The sequence below is a fragment of the Bos indicus x Bos taurus genome, chromosome 4 (assembly GCF_003369695.1).
Source record: "Bos indicus x Bos taurus breed Angus x Brahman F1 hybrid chromosome 4, Bos_hybrid_MaternalHap_v2.0, whole genome shotgun sequence".
Lineage (NCBI taxonomy): Eukaryota > Metazoa > Chordata > Mammalia > Artiodactyla > Bovidae > Bos > Bos indicus x Bos taurus.
In genome coordinates, this window is record NC_040079.1 from 104,113,832 (window position 1) to 104,131,490 (window position 17,659).

Sequence of the window (17,659 nt, forward strand, 5' to 3'; positions counted from 1 at the left end):
GCCCCACAGTCTTCCCATTTCTCAAGACAACTCTCTCCTCTCCTCTATTTCCACAACCTCCCTGCTCTTCTCAACAAGCAAGCCTACTATGTTGAGAAAATAGGAGCCATCAGGTGGAAAACACATCAGCTTCTGATCACTGAACATTAAACAACCTGCATAAACACCTGGGCTCCCGAGGTAGCACAGTGGTAAAGAACCCGTCTGCCAATGCAGGAGACGAAAGAGACGTGGGCTTCATCCTTGGGCTGGGGAGACCCCCTGGAGTAGGAAATGGCAACCCACTTCAATATTGTGGCATGGAGAATTCCATGGGCAAAGGACTGGTGAGTTACAGGCCAAGGGGTCACAAAGAATAGGATGCACCTGAGCACGTACATACCTTTCCCTCTGCCTGCTATGGAGTAGGTGTGCACTCTCCTGTCTAAAGCCAATCTTTGACCTATGCATTGGTTCCCGTTCCTAGGAATTTTGCTCTTCATGCTCTTTATTCTGCATCTTCCAATTGCTTTGTATGAGTTTCTTCTCATCAGCATTTGAACATGCCTAAATCAATTCCATGCTAAAAACAAAACACAAAAGCTCCCCATGATCCCAAATTCGCCTGCTGCTATCACTGTATATCTTCTTATCCTCCTTCATATAATCAAATTTCTTTGAAGAATTAATTAAAATGGATGACCTCCTTTTTTCAACCTACATTTATCTGTTGGACATCACTATCTAGCTATCTCAAATTTATCCCCCAATAAACTCTTTTCTTGCTCTCAAACACATTCTTCCTGTGCTATTCCTATCTAATTAACTGCTATTAGTATTATCCCAGTTGCCTTAGCATGCTTTCATTTTTCCTTCCTCTCCATCTTCTTCATCCAATCAATTAAATTTGTCCCCCTCTCTCATCTACCCATGTTTCTCTAGCTCTTCTGCCACTAACTTCGGTAAGAATTCCATCATATCTTGCCTGATTATTATGGCTTCTGAGGTCCCTGCTATCTATCTTAATCCTCTCCAATCCATTCCACACACAGACTGACAGCTCTAAAACACATATCTCATCTTGTTACTGCTAAAATCTTTTCTTGGGTTCCCTTTGTTAGGGATGATAACAAATAATTAATATATTTATATAAAATTTATCATCCCTTTATCAGGGATGTTAATTTCCCTAACCCCCAAGGCCTGAGCTGCCCCACTGCCTCCGTTCTCTCTTTGCGTCCTCTCCCCCGCTGTCCCCGCAACACTCAACATGTTCCGTCCCCTCTCCTCCGGGCTCACAGAATCTGCTGCGCCCTGTTTGAACCCTGTCTTTGCCTTTACCTCCTGCAAGAAACCACCACTAGTCCCTACAACCAGATTATGAATTCTTCTATCCACAACTGTCCGTTCTTCCTTGTATTGTAACTAACTTTACTTGTCCATATTCTGAACTATATGGACAATATGAGTTTGAACTGCATGGGTCCACTTATACACAAGAGTTTTCAATAAATATAGTACCTGTATTTTCATTTTACAGATCTCTAAATGTGGGGAAAAGTTAGTGTTTGATTAAAGATCACAATATGTGGAATCAAAAGAACTAGGCTTTGAGTCCTAATTCTATCTAAACTGTTCTGGCTTCCTGTCCTTGAGTGAGTCATTTAACAATTTCTTTGTTTTTGAGAAAGAAATATAAGTATGCAAATTTTGACTGGGGGAGAGGGATCAGCGACCCTAACCACCCTCCAACCTCCTTGTTCAAGGGTCAACTATAGACTGTAATCTTCCCAAGAGCAGGAATCATATCTCATTCAGTCTCCATGACAAAAGAGATTTAGCTATCTTATTGATAGTTATGTCTCCAGTTTCTAGATTCTTGGCATATAGTGAGCAAGTAATAAATATTGGCCAAATGAATAAACTTACCTTATATTACAGCTGAAAGAATTAAGTCAAGTAACAATGAGAAAGCAACTAGCGTGATATCTAATTCATAATAGGCACTCACTATGTTATTTGTCACCAAAGTTAAAATTTAGCTGTGCACTCTATAAACTTGTGCATTAGGTTACTGTGGGCAAGATGGCTCACCATGTTGACTTACTATGTGCTGAATTATTAGAGATACAATTAGGAAAAAAGAAAAGATTGAAACCTAAGGACTGCCATCTTTGACAGTCATTTCTCTACTTTTTACTTTGGGGTTGCAGAAACAAAAATATCTAAACCAATCCAAACCAAGCAAAAAGCCAAAAGTCCAGCAATGAGGTAATCTTTCCAACAGTAGTCTTAATCAAACAGTTTGGGTAAAGACTACTCTTAACTCATGATACTCAGTTTGTTTCTACTGCACCAAAAACTTATAAAGAAATTCCATTATTCCCCTGTGCTTTACACGTACTTGGCTGGCTTTTCCCCGAAATATATCAAAATACAGCAAAAAACAATAAACCTCACAATACTGAGAATGCAATGTGGTCTGACCTACTGTATAGCTATAAATACTTTTCATCAAGGTAACACAGTATTACTGACCTTTAACTTACATTAATAAAATTGGAAGTCTCTAATTAAACTCTTTCACTTTATTGTTTATAATAAAAGTTACTTTTTTGGGTCGGACCTACTGACAGAACACTAAAATGAAATAGATGAAATAAACAGTCTACTCAATCTTCAGTAATGTGAACCAAAGTAATTTAAAAGTCCTTTAAAAAAAATAAAATAATATAAGCATTTAGTTGAAATGCTCAAACTACTCATTAAAAAATAGCATTTTATTTTGTATATTTTTGTGCAGTATTCATGAAAGTCCTATAAAAAACCAAGTTGGATTTATTACTTCTATTCCTATTTTTTGACTAAATCATAAGAACTACTTTTCTAGCAGCCTGACGAGACCAAATTTGACAGCTATCTAAAGCTAGATATCAAATGCTAGGCTGAGAAAACAACTATAATTCACAATTTAATTCCAATAAAGACAATAGGAACAACTGTTTAAAGAAGTCAGGGAACAAACAGTAAGCCTGGCTTTCTTGTCATGTTTCCTTTTTTTAAACTGTTAAATGGTCTATTAATTTCAATCCTACATTAATTCATACATTTTCCAATCATCAAGGACTGAAATAGTAAGGCACTTCAGGTAAGTCCATACTTCATGTCATAGTTATACAGGCCTTGCCATCAGACAGCTAAGTGGGAGGGTTTAGGCAGCAAAATAAAAGGGGTCTCTTTCAATTAGAAATTTTTTAATTTATTTTTTAAAAAAGCAAATGCTGTGATAAAATCTGAACTAACCACCAGGAAGAGCCTATAAATCCTCTAATGTAATATCTTTCAAAGTGAGTCTTCAAAAAAAAAATTGTGAATAAATTAATGACTAGATTTAAAAAAGTCAACTATCCCTTCAAAGAACCAAGACTCCCTCCAAAAAGAATTTTACATATATAAATAATTATGCATTTAACTCAATTCCCTAAAATACCCAGTCAGAAACAATGCAGTCAAAAAATATGGGCAGATATTACAGTATCCTGAAGTAACTAAATATGGGGAAAAAATAGAGAGAACAAAATTAAACACATATTGCAGAAAATAAAAACAACTTTCTTACCCAAAGATGATTTTACAATTGATTTAATTCCTGCATAAACCAATGATCCTTTGTTGCCTGGAGATTTCTGGTCCATATCTTCCGTATACTGCTTCATAAGTATTTAAATGCATAGGAAATACTAGTGATGAAGCATAATAAAGTATTTCAAAACTAAACTTATTTTCATTTGGAGCCAATTTATAAAAGGCGTCAGTTCTACTCTGTTACAGAGATCTACTTTTCTTCCTCCTACTCGATCTGCAAGGCAGTATCTCAAGTTCAACAGTTTTAAACAATTTTACTTTGTGATTTTAGTATTCTGTGACTTGTATTTGCACACAAAACATTCAGCATGATATTTACAGACTGACCTTTCCGCAAACTTCAAGAACATTTCTATCTGATTCATCTCACAGAACTCACCACACAAAGGATATAGTGCAGAGTGTACCAGAGTGACTTGAGCTGGGGATCCTCATTTCCAGCTAAAATATGGTTTCTCCACACCTGCTCTGTATCAAGCCCATACCTTGATAAAGCCCGAAGGCGCATCTTCGTTGCTATATCTTTTTCTAAAGAATTATCATTTTCTTCTTCTGCACATTCATACAAATGACGACCACAAGCCCACATCAAAGATGTAATTGGGCTCCAGGCAAGAGAGATCCTTTCAAAAACAGTGAAGTCAGACATTGTCCGGTTAGGAGTTACAACTATCATTCGATTTTGACTCGTCGGATGCCAAGCAAAGGAAGCAATGTAATTGTCACAAGGTTGCACACTTCTTTCAATGATTGTGGGTTCAGTTTCATCACCAATGGGAGTGGGTGTGTGCTGCATATCATATAATCTAATAATATTACTATCCCTCGTTAAAGTGGCAAGCAGACCAGTTCTAGTTGGACACCAGGCTACTTTTGTTAAGGGCTTTGGTTGCTCGGTCAAAGTCAAAACTGGCTTCTCAAATTTCCTAAGATCCCATATTGCCACCTGACCTTCATAGAAGGAAGCAACACGATCATGGAAATATGGGTCTACTGTCACGCCCTGAACAGCTTTCGTATTCACAAACATCTTCTGACTTGTATTCCGAAGATCAAAAATGGCCAGGTTACGATGCATACCAGCAAGCAGAAGTTTCTGGTCTCGTGGAAGCCAACAAAGAGAGAGACAAGCATCATTCTGTCCTAATTCGTAAAGTGGTTTTGTTACTAATAATGACGTCTCAGTTTCACCTACTGAGAGTCTTACTTTCTCCATGGGAACTATATCAGGGGTATATTTGCTGCAGATATCCCAAATCAGCACTGAAAAGTCAGCTCTATGTTTATCTAGACCAGCAGCAAGCCAGTTATTATCCACTGGATTCCATGCAAGGGTATTGCATTGTCGTGCGTGTTTTGGAACAAATTCTTTTCCTATCAAATCTCTGAACTTTGAGTTATGATCTTGACCAAGACTTGTCAGTACGACTCGACCATTTGCTTGTCCAACTGCTAGGAGACATTCAGGATCATAGCTGAGATACCAGGCGACACATTTCATATAGGGGGTTTCTGAATTTATTGATAGTAATGTAGCTGCAGAGTCTTCAGATAAACGTAGAGATCCAGCTTTGAGTTCTGAATTCACAGTAGATTCCACATGGTAAAGACTAAGTTCGGAGTCACATACAACAAATCTATCAACCTGGTGTGGTGCCCACAATATATCAGGTTTGCTACCGCTCATGTTTATTGATGATCTCAGAGAGTCCAGTTAGGTCCATTCACTGAAAATCTGCTTAAAAATAAAAAGTTTTAAAATGTTAATGAAATACAATTCTAAGCTGGATTTAGAAAGTCAGGAAATTTTCTATTAGAAATTTCTATTGAATTCAAGACAGTATTTATTAATAAAAAGAGGACAAGAAGGACGTCTTCCAGTTAAGTTGAGCTGGTAGGAATCTGAGAACTTCATTCTGGCTTTATTTCCCATGATCAATTATCTTAATTGCACTATTAACAGTACCTTCAATTTAGTACCTTCAATCAGGGTTGAAATAACTTCAGGTGGTGAGTAAATTAGTAAGTATCATCCCTTTGAAGGGGATAAAACATTAAAGGGTTACTGTATCTAAGTAAGTAATCATGTATCTAGGTAATAAAGTTGCACTATCCAAAAGAACCTTCTGCAATGACAGAAATGTTCTGTCTCTGAACTGTCCAATATGGTAACTATTAGCCACACTGACTACTGAGCACTAGAAAATATGGCAGTGCAAATTTTAAATTTTATTTAATTTTAATATAAATATCCACATGAGGCCACCATAATGGACAATGCAGATGTGAAGTAAAAGCCACAAGTCTCTTCAAATTTCAATGGGAAGAAGCAGGATTGTACTCAGTTTTAGTCCTAGCTCTGACATAAACTATACAGCTAGTACAGTATAGGCTCAAAAAAGGTCTTTTGTGTTTGGAGGTCCTTTTGTTTTCTCATCTATACAGCTTAAGGATTGGTTTAAGACTAGTGTTTCCCAAACTTCTGTTATTCATCTACCACCTGTGCCCTTTTTAATGTTTTTCCTTAAACTGACTCATTCTTAAAATCTGAAAATCAATTTTGCTTTCATCATAAGGTCCATGAATCATGTGTATGACATGTCAAATATATTTTTCTAACATACATTGAATAAATATATAACTATTAAAAGTGCAATTGGGTTACCTGAAATCATCCTACTTATGACCAGTAGGATACACTGCACATTGGGAAACTGAATGAGCAATAGAGGCTTTTTCAAGTTTCAATTCTATAACCTTTGAATAGGTATTGAAACAGGATTTTTGAAAAGGTTAACTATTCTAGTAGAAGTTTCAGCACATAAGCACTAGAAACAGTTATGCTAAAAATGGTTAGTTTAAAAATACAAGCTGCTTACAAAAATGTAAACTTCTGTTTTTCATTGAGTCTGGCTAGAGGTAAGTACGGATTAAAAAATGAACAAAGATACTCATAATCTTCATGGCGATTGGTATCTGTACAGCCATGCTGTCAGTTCTTAAGGCACGAAGTCAGGGTTCATTCATTTATGTTCTGTACCAGATGCAGAGCCTGGCACAGACTCCTAATAAAGATATTCTAAATAAATTCAGCTCAAACATACTTAACTTTTTGATCTTGCAAAAGTTTCAGTCAGCAACTACCAGTCTAGAATTTCAACAGACTTACAAAACTTAAAGGAAAAAGCCTTTAAGAATTCCAACACTGCCTTATTTCCTTCCTTAATAGGTCTGAAGCCCAAGATTGATCACTTCAATTATATTCTTACTAGCACCCTCAACTTCTTCATTTCCCTGCCACTCCGGGTTTGCCTCCCCCGATTCTAACTCAACTGAATTATTCACTGTCTTCTTTCCTCCACCCAGGCTGCCGAGTCTCAGGGCTCTGCATACTGACTCCATAAAAAAATAACAGACAACATGTCTGGCCTGTGGTGCTGTCTCAGCAATTCTTTTATTCATCTTCCTACTCTGGCGTTTATGAAATTCATCATTATACAATATCAAAGTGATCTTAATAAAACACAAACTTATCCAGGTTATCCAACTCCTGCTTAAAACCCTTTCATGGTTTCCAACTGCTCTTCATACAGACTTCCAACTCTTCAATATAACCTATAAAACCCTAAATGCTTTGGCCTACCTACTGCTCCAGCCTCAATGCACCCCATTCGCCTCCCTGCTAACTGAGCTCTAGCTTCCTAGGACGTGACCCTCCACCCCCACTGCCACACCTTTGCAAACACTGTTTCTTCTGCCTTGAGCGGTCTCCCCTCCCTTCTTGGCCAAGTTAAAACCTGCTCAGCCTTAAACCAACCACCCTCTATCCCCTCCCGAATCTAAAAGCAGGTTACTTAGATATATACTCTCATCGAATCATATTCCTCCCTCTTAAATCACCCTCTCCATCTCTCCTACTAGTGTTACTTCCCTGGTGGCTCAGACAGTAAAGTGTCTTGTTTACAATGAGGGAGACCTGGGTTCGATCCCTGCGTCGGTAAGATCCTCTGGAGAAGGAAATGGCAACCCGTTCTAGTACTCCTGCCTAGAAAATCCCATGGACAGAGAAGCGTGGTGGACTATAGTCCATGGGGTCGCAAAGAGTCAGACACGACTGAGCGACTTCACTTTCTACCTCTCCTACTAGATTATAAACTCCCTGAGAGTATGGAAAGTATCTTCTGCTCTCTATATGAACCTCCAGTACCCAGCACAGTATGAGGCCCTTAGTAGAGACTTAGTAAGTACTTGTTAAATAAATGCATTTGTTAAATGCTACCTCTGACACTTCTCACACTGCTTTCTCCAAGTTGTACCAATCTCCCCACGCTTGCACCCCTGCCCTTTCTAGTAGGCGCTGGCTCCAGCCAAAAACTAAGTGGTCACTGTCATAATTGGTTCACCTGTTGGGTAAGGGCCCACAGTGAGCAGCCCTGAGAAGATTGCTCTAATACACTGGCTTTCATTTATTCTATAGATATTTACTGGGCCTCTCCTATGTTCCAGACACTGTTCTAAATGCTGGGAACACAGCAGTTAAGAGGGACAGATATTTTAGCAACCAGATATCCATCTTGGCGGAGAAGGCAATGGCACCCCACTCCAGTACTCCTGCCTGGAAAATCCCATGGACAGAGGAGCCTGGAAGGCTGAGGTCCATGGGGTCGCTGAGGGTCAGACACGACTGAGAGACTTCACTTTCACTTTTCACTTTCATGCACTGGAGAAGGAAATGGCAACCCACTCCAGTGTTCTTGCCTGGAGAATCCCAGGGATGGGGGAGCCTGGTGGGCTGCCGTCTATGGGGTCCCACAGGGTCGGACACGACTGAAGCGACTCAGGAGCAGCAGCATCCATCTTGGCTGCTATGGACTGAACTGTGTCCTCCCAAAATTTGTTATGTTGAAGCCCCAACTCCACAAGAGTCTTTAAGGAGGTAAATTAAGCTTAAGGCTAAACAAAGTGATAAGGTGAAGCCCTGATCTGACAGAACTGGTGTCCTTAAAAGAAGATGAAGAGATACCAAAGCTCTCTCCCCATATGAGTACATGGGGAGAAGGCAGCTGTCTGGAAGTATAGGTTTCACCAGAATCAGACCATCCTGGCACCCAAATTTGAGACTTATAGCATCCAGAAGTATAAGAAAATAAATTTACATAGTTTAAGTCAACCCATCTATGGCATGTTTTTTTGTGGGTGGCACAAAAGAATCTGACTGCCAATCCAGGAGACATAAGAGACACGGGTTTGATCTCTGGGTGGGGAAGATCCCCTGGAGGAGGGCATGACAACCCACTCCAGTAGTCTTGCCTGGAGAATCCCCACAGACAGAGGAGTCTGGCACGTTACGGTTCATAGGGTTGCAGAGTCAGACACAACTGAAGGGACTTAGCGTGTATGCACACGCAACACATGCACAAGCTAACTAATACACTAGTATAATAAAGCCTGTATTCTTGTGCTGAAGTTATGTCCAATCTTACAGACCATTTAAAAATTTAAGAAGAAGAAAAGGCACCTTGTGTAACAGGAAGTAGCTAAGAAATCACAAAGAAGGAACAGATACTGCCAAATAAGGCTTCATTCATACTCATGCCCTTGTAAACAGAAGAAACCTCTCAACTGGAGGTATCCTAAGATCTGGCCCATCTTCCTCTCGCTGAAAGACAAATACTAAAATAAGCACATTTATCATATAGGCTTCCATCCTATAGCTGTACTTTTTACACAAATGATCTATGGTAAGAAAACGTGGTGCCACATGGCAAAATCCAACTTAAAAAAAAAACAAACAGAAAGCGTTACTATAGTTTAAAAAACTAATTTATATGACTCACAATTAAGAATCATCTGTAATTCTTCTCATATGATGTATATATTTATATTACCATCCACAAATCTGACTATAATAATTCACACAGAATCAAAATTCATACAGAATTTGAGAGTTGAGTCTAGCAAACCCTGCTTAATTCACATAGGTGTACAGAGAGGACCAGATGTTTTCATTCTTTCCTAACACCTCCCTACTCCTATCCTAGATTACTGAGCAGAGAAGGGATCAACTACACGTGCAGGCACCCCCTCTCCCCTCGCTTATTCAAACATGTTAAGAATTTCAAGACCATGACAGAAGAGCACCATACCAAGTGCCAGGCCTTCTAAAGATGGGCCCTGACAATGTCTGCATAGGTCACATACTGTGAAACTGGCCCTGAATACATAGGTACATCTATACTCTCTTAAAAAACATAGTTGACCCTTGAACAACTAGGTGGTTAGGTCACTAACCCTCCAGCACAGTCCACATATAACTTATAGCTGGTCCTCTGTACATGTCCTTTCTCTGTATCTGTGGTTCCACAACCTCGAATTCAACCAACTGTGGACCCTGTAGCACTGTGGTATTTACCATTGGAAGAAACCCACATATAAGTGGACCTATGTTTGGAGAAGACTCTTTAGAGTCCCTTGGACTGCAAGGAGATCCAACCAGTCCATTTTGAAGGACATCAGCCCTGGGATTTCTTTGGAAAGAATGATGCTAAAGCTGAAACTCCAGTATTTTGGCCACCTCATGCGAAGAGTTGACTCACTGGAAAAGACTCTGATGCTGGGAGGGATTGGGGGCAGGAGGATAAGGGGACGACAAAGGATGAGATGGCTGGATGGCATCACTGACTCAATGGACTTGGGTCTGAGTGAACTCTGGGAGTTGGTGACGGACAGGGAGGCCTGGCATGCTGCGATTCATGGGGTCGTGGAGAGTCGGATGCGACTGAGCGACTGAACTGAACTGAACTGAACTGATGCAGCTCAAGCCCCTGCCGTTGAAGAGCCAATTGTTTTTTTTTTTCAATCCAACATACAATACAGACAGATCCTGGCTCCTGAACAAAGACCACCAGGAATATGGTGAAGAGCAGAACATCTCCAGCCCCTTAGTAGCTTGACCCTAACAAGTACCTTAAAATGCCAAGACTATAAAACAGAGATAGAACATCTCCTATCTCCATCTCACAGAGTAGTGACAATCAAATTAAACGAGTTCTTTGCATCGAAAACATGTCAATATCAGTATGATTCCCTTAAACAGCCCTGAAAATTAATGCTTTCAAATGCTAGAGACACCAAGACACTGGGGGCAGAGGGGTGGAGCTTGCCATAATTACAGCTTACATTTAGATCCTCACCTTCAAGTATAACAAGGACTCACTTCCCAGTAATGGTTTCTGAGCAAAGGAAAGCCATGTTGATGATTCTGTGTTCCTCACCAGATGCTCATCTGTAATAGCATGGTGCAACAGAAGCACAGTGTTAGCCATTTAACTTAAACTTTTCCAATAGTCACATTGAAAAATAAAATCAATCAAATCTAATTTAATATATTTAACGCAACATATCAAAAATATTATCCTTTCACCATGCAATCTGTGTAGCATTTATGAATGAGACATATACTTTTCTTCTGGTACCAAATCTCGGGAATCCAAAGTGTATTTTACACTTCAAGCACATCTCAACCCTGTGTGGCTAGTGGATAGTGAAGACCTATATAATATTAAGTGTACAAGGTATCCAACCACCCTTTACATCTTGTTGTTGCTCCCTTTTTTACTTGTCTCAGCACAAGTAATAACAGCAGCAGTTTCAAGACATTTCTATCACCATCTTCAAGGAGATGTTCTGTATAACCCCAAATTTCCCTTAAAATATAGTTATAAAAAAGAATGCAAAGGTAGTCACTTTCGAAGTGATTTAGAAAGGCTCGTGGCACCTGTGAGAAGCTTTATCCTCTCACGGAATTTTCACGACTCCGTACAGGCTGCGAACAGCGCCACCCGGGTGACAGGCCCTTGAAGTATTCAATAGAGTACAAGGAGAGCACGGCTGGTAGGCAGAGCCGGGTAAGGCAGGAATCTGCTGGGGGCTCCCAAGCTCCAGACACTGGTTGAGCCTCTCGTCCACGGGGAGGACGCGGTTCCGCATAAACCCGGCGCCGCGGAGGCTGCAGCGCGGACCCAGCTCCGGGAGGAGGAACCCGCGCGCCCCGGGCCGCTTGCAGCCCCGAGGCCGGGCCCGCCGCGGTTATCCTGCAGCGCGGAACGCGACTCCCCGCGTCTCGGCTCGAAGGAGCACCCCCGCCCCGAGTCCGCACTCGCCTGGGCTTTTCAACTGGGCTTTCCCGAGCGACTCGAGATCATCCCAGCGCCCTCGAGCCCTTGACTAAAGCCTCCAGGAGCCGAGAGCGGGGCCTGGGCCGCACTCACCGACCTGGGAGGCAATGCGCCCGTCGTACTGCCGCTTCCGGCCTTGTCACCGCCCCTCCCGCCGGGGGAGTCCACACACGGGCAAGATGGCGGCCGCGGCGGCGCGGCCAGTAACCTGGCCACCCGGCCTGAGTCCACTTCCCGGCCACCCAGCCTCGTGGACTCACGGACGCACCTCGGCCTCGGAAGGGGAGTTCCCAACTGCGAGCCCCGCCCCCGGCGATCGCGGGAGTCGCCCCGCCCCGGGGCGTGGTCACTGCTCCGGAGCTCCGGTTGATCCGCAGGCCCCGCCTGCTTCCTGAGAGCTGCGGTCCACCTCCGCAGGCCTCGCCCACTGAGCGCGCGGGCTGGATCCCGGACACTTGGATCCAGACCGCTTCGCCAAGTTGTTTCGGATTTCAAGGGCTTTAGACGTTTTAGCTTATTTGCTGCTGCTGCTGCTAAGTCGCTTCAGTCGTGTCCAACTCTGTGCGACCCCATAGACAGCAGCCCACCAGGCTCCCCCGTCCCTGGGATTCTCCAGGCAAGAACACTGGAGTGGGTTGCCATTTCCTTCTCCAATGCATGAAAATGAAAAGTCAACGTGAAGTCGCTCAGTCGTGTCCGACTCTTCGCGACCCCATGGACCGTAGCCTACTAGTCTCTTCCGTCCATGGGATTTTCCAGGCAAGAGCCCTGGAGTGGGTTGCCGTTTCCTTCTCCTTAGCTTATTTAATCAGTCTAAATTTCCATTAATTTATTTGCGGGCCATCGATGTAGCAGAAAATCCAGGGTACTTGCTTCACAATTTATTCACTCATTTACTCCACAAAGACGTCCCGAGTGCCTACTGTGTACTTGCTGTAATGCTGGGGACACTGGACTGAACAATAAAGACGTGTGTTGGTGTGTGTCAGCAATGTTTCCTTGAGGACTGCTGGGCTGAGACAAGAAGGACGAGGAGATGCTAGGAAAGGGAACAGGGCAGAGGGGTTGGAAGAGAAGAGCCTTCTAGAGCAGAGGAAGAGAAAGTGCAGGGTCAGGAGGGCACATAGCAGTGGGGAAACACTGGGAAGTGGGGACAGATTAAAATGATGTATTAGCGTTGGGAAACCAGCTTAGTGAGTCCGGCTGGAGTTTTCCCTAAAGGCATTGGTACAGTCATTGAACATTTTTAATGAGGAGAGTGGTATAGTCAACTTTTATGGGAGAGAAGGGGAAGGGATAAGGTAAGTATCCAAATGAGAGATGATGGTTACCCATACTACCAGTGGTAGGGAGGGTGGTGATGGAGAGAAGTGTATGGCCTGGGGAATATATAGAGGTTGGGATGATTATGGGAGTGAGGGAGAGAGACGGTTCTAGGTTTCTGGCTCCCATAGTTGAATGAATGATGCTGCCACAGGTGTTACAAAGCTGACACAGAGACTTTCTTCAGATGTCCCGCCATCTTCGCTTGTCTGTTCGTAGTTAAAAGGATGTCATTTGGGGCTTGTGGTGATTGATATAAACAGCATACTGAGCTTGCTGCTAAGTCACTTCAGTCGCGTCCGACTCTGTGTGACCCCATAGACGTCAGCCCACGAGGCTCCTCCGTCCCTGGAATTCTCCAGGCAAGAACACCCTAGTGGGTTGCCATTTCCTCCTCCAATGCAGGAAAGTGAAAAGTGAGAGTGAAGTCCTGATAATCTTCAAGGCAGATAATCTGGGTAAGAGGAAGAGTCTGCGGCAAGTATTGCCTGTGGAGGTCTGAGGCTCCCTTTCACTCCTGCCATTGCAGAAGTGGAGGCTAAAGAAAATGCTGAGCACTGAGGCAAGACACCACCGGATTCATCACTTCAAACACTATCTTGCCATTCTTGTCAATGGTGTTGGTCCTGGCCCCAAATCCCCAACCTCAGATCAATACAAGTTCCCTCCTTCTTCACTCCTACCACACAAAGCTGAGGGGAACATCTCCCCACACACTCAGGAGGAGACCTTGTTGCCTACTTCAGAAAGGAAGTTAAAACTGTTAGGAATTCCCACAGCCTTCATTCACTCCCATTTTTACCTCCTTACAGCTGACATACAGGAAAAGGAGGGACCCTATATGCTGTTACTCCTGGGACCTTACACATCAAATTTCTCCTTCCCCATGTGTCTTCAACATCCTCATTTCTACTGATTCTTCACCATCAGCGTACAGTTGAGTCACTCCCACTTTTCTCCTCCAAGGAGAGGACCATCAGTTCAGTTTAGTCACTCAGTCGTGTCCAACTCTATGTGACCGCATGAATCGTAGCAGGCCAGGCCTCCCTGTCCATCACCAACTCCCAGAGTTCACTCAGACTGAGGTCCATCAAGTCGGTGATGCCATCCAGCCTTCTCATCCTCTGTCGTCCCCTTCTCCTCCTGCCCCCAATCCCTCCCAGCATCAGTCTTTCCCAATGAGTCAACTCTTCACATGAGGTGGCCAAAGTACTGGAGTTTCAGCTTTAGCATCATTCCTTCTAAAGACATCCCAGGGCTGATCTCCTTCAGAATGGACTGGTTGGATCTCCTTGCAGTCCAAGGGACTCTTCAAGAGTCTTCTCCAACACCACAGTTCAAAAGCATCAATTCTTTGGCGTTCAGCTTTCTTCACAGTCCAACTTTCACATACATACATAACCACAGGAAAAACCATAGCCTTAACTAGACAAACCTTTGTTGGCAAAGTAATGTTTCTGCTTTTCAATATGCTATCTAGGTTGGTCATAACTTTCCTTCCAAGGAGTAAGTGTCTTTTAATTTCATGGCTGCAGTCACCATCTGCAGTGATTTTGGAGCCCCCAAAAATAGTCTGACACTGTTTCCACTGTTTCCCCATCTATTTGCCATGAAGTAATGGAACCAGATGCCATGATCTTTGTTTTCTGAACGTTGAGCTTTAAGCCAACTTTTTCACTCTCCACTTTCACTTTCATCAAGAGGCTTTTGAGTTCCTCTTCACTTTCTCCCATAAGGGTGGTGTCATCTGCAAATCTGAAGTTATTGATATTTCTCCCGGCAATCTTGATTCCAGCTTGTCCTTCCTCCAGCCCAGCATTTCTCATGATGTACTCTGAGTATAAGTTAAATAAGCAGGGTGATGGTATACAGCCTTGACGTACTCCTTTTCCTATTTGGAACCAGTCTGTTGTTCCATGTCCAGTTCTAACTGTTGCTTCCTGACCTGCATACAGGTTTCTCAAGAGGCATACTCACTCTCAAAGCCCACATCCTCCTGTTTCCTCTGAATTCAGCCCACTCAGGCTTTCAAGCCCACCATCCCATAACTCACCATCCCAGCACTAACTCAATGGACATGAATATGAGCAAACTCTGGGAGATAGTGGAGGACAGAGGAGCCTCACATGTTGCAGTCCATGGGGTCTCAAAGAGTCGGACATGACTTAGCGACTAAACAACAATAACAACAATTCTGTAAAAATGGCTCTTTACTTGACTGTTGCTGTCATCCTCTTCTGGAATATACGTTCCACATCATTACATTCTCTTCTGTTAAACCACCACTGGCTAGGCATGACTTTATCAAAAAAGACTCACAGACTTAGAGAATGAACTTAGGGTCACCAGGAGAGAAGGGGGAGAGAGAGAGTTAGGGAGGGAGGTTAGGATTGACATGTACACACTGCTATATTTAAAATAGAGAAGAGTCAGACACGTCTTATCAACTGAACAACCACCACTACCACCAACTATGACCTACTGTATAGCATCAGGAACACTGCTCAATGTTATGAAACAACCTAAATGAACAAAGAATTTGAAAAAGAACAGATTACATGCATCAGTTCAGTTCACTCACTCAGTTGTGTCCAACTCTTTGCAATCCCATGAACAGCAGCATACCAGGCCTCCCTGTCCATCACCAACTCCCAGAGCTTACTCAAAGTAGTGTCCATTGAGTCGGTGATGCCATCCAGTCGTCTCATCCTCTGTTGTCCCCTTCTCCTACCACCCTCAATCTTTCCCAGCATCAGGGTCTTTTCAAATGAGTCAGTTCTTCACATCAGGCAGCCAAAGTATTGGGAGTTTCAGCTTCAACATCAGTCCTTCCAATGAACACCCAGGACTGATCCTTTAGGATGGACTGGTTGGATCTCCTTTGCGGTCCAAGGGATTCGCAAGAGTCTTCTCTAACACCACAGTTCAAAAGCATCAATTCTTCAGCGCTCAGCTTGCTTTATAGTCCAACTCTCACATCCATACATGACTACTGGAAAAACCATAGATTTGATTAGACAAACCTTTGTTGGCAAAGTAATGTCTCTGCTTTTTAATATGCTGTCTAGGTTGGTCATAACTTTTCTTCCAAGGAGTAAGCGTCTTTTAATTTCATAGCTGCAGTCACCACCTGCAGTGATTTTGGAGACCCCCAAAAATAAAGTCTCTCACTGTCCCCATCTATTTGCCATGAAGTGATGGGATCAGATGCCATGATCTTAGTTTTCTGAATGTTGAGTTTTAAGTCAACTTTTTCACTCTCTGCTTTCACTTTCATCAGGAAGCTCTTTAGTTCTTCTTCACTTTCTGCCATAAGGGTGGTGTCATCTGCATATCTGAGGTTATTGATATTTCTCCTGGCAATCTTGATTCTAGCTCACGCTTCTCCCAGCCCAGCATTTCTCATGATGTACTCTGCATATAAGTTAAATAAGCAGGTGACGATATACAGCCTAGACGTACTCCTTTTCCTATTTGGAACCAGTCTGTTGTTCCAAGTCCAGTTCTAACTGTTACTTTCTGACCCACATACAGGTTTCTCAAGAGGCAGGTCAGGCGGTCTGGTATTCCCATCTCTTTCAGAATTTTCCTCAGTTTGTTGTGATCCACACAGTCAAAGCCTTTGGCATAGTCAATAAAGCAAAAGTAGATGTTTTTCTGGAACTCTTTTACTTTTTTGATGATCCAACGGATGTTGGCAATTTGATCTCTGGTTCCTCTGCCTTTTCTAAAACCTGTTTGAACATCTGGAAGTTCACAGCTCACATACTGTTGAAGCCTGGCTTGGAGAATTTTGAGCACTACTTTACTAGCGTGTGAGATGAGTGCAATTGTGTGGTAGTTTGAACATTCTTTGGTATTGTCTTTCTTTGGGATTGGAATGAAAACTGATCTTTTCCAGTCCTGTGGCCACTTCTGAGTTTTCTAAATTTGCTGACATATGGAGTGTAGCACTTTCACAGAATCATCTTTTAGGATTTGAAATAGCTCAACTGGGATTCCATCATCTCCACTACCTTTGTTCATAGTGATGCTTCCTAAGGCCCACTTGACTTTGCATTCCAGGATGTCTGGCTCTAGGTGAGTGATCACACCATTGTGGTTATCTGGGTCATGAGGTTCTTCTTTGTATAGTTCCTATGAAGACCTACAAGAACTTCTAGAACTAACACCCAAAACAGATGTCCTTTTCATTATAGAGGACTAGAATGCAAAGGTAGGAAGTCAAGAAACACCTGGAGTAACCGGCAAATTTGGCCTTGGAGTACAGAATGAAGCAGGGCAAAGGCTAATAGAGTTTTCCCAAGAGAACACACTGGTCATAGCAAACATCTTCTTCCAACAATACAAGAGAAGACTCTACACATGGACATCACCAGATGGTCAATACTAAAATCAGATTGATTATATTCTTTGCAGCCAAAAATGGAGAAGCTCTATATAGTCACAAAAACAAGACTGGGAGCTGACTGTGGCTCAGATCATGAACTCCTTATTGCCAAATTCAGACTTAAAAAAGTAGGGAAAACCACTAG

The 17,659-nt window shown here is 42.5% G+C and overlaps 1 protein-coding gene across 6 annotated transcripts in view; it reads right to left on the bottom strand.

Moving 5' to 3' along the window:
• MIOS (meiosis regulator for oocyte development) overlaps positions 1-12,124 on the bottom strand; it is a 36,982-nt gene extending 24,858 nt beyond the window's left edge. For 2 of the 6 annotated variants that reach the window (XM_027540079.1, XM_027540085.1), the window contains exons 1-4: positions 11,899-12,074; positions 10,818-10,909; positions 4,018-5,359; positions 3,599-3,697 (exon numbers count right to left, since the gene is read on the bottom strand). In XM_027540079.1, coding sequence (XP_027395880.1) covers positions 3,599-3,697; positions 4,018-5,311 — 1,393 coding nt within the window. In that variant the 5' untranslated portion in view covers positions 5,312-5,359; positions 10,818-10,909; positions 11,899-12,074. Of the gene's footprint in view, positions 1-3,598; positions 3,698-4,017; positions 5,363-10,817; positions 10,910-11,401; positions 11,753-11,894 lie in introns of those variants that run through there. The other 4 variants (XM_027540082.1, XM_027540083.1, XM_027540081.1 and 1 more) reach the window with 4 other exon arrangements.
• Positions 12,125-17,659: the final 5,535 nt, after the last annotated feature.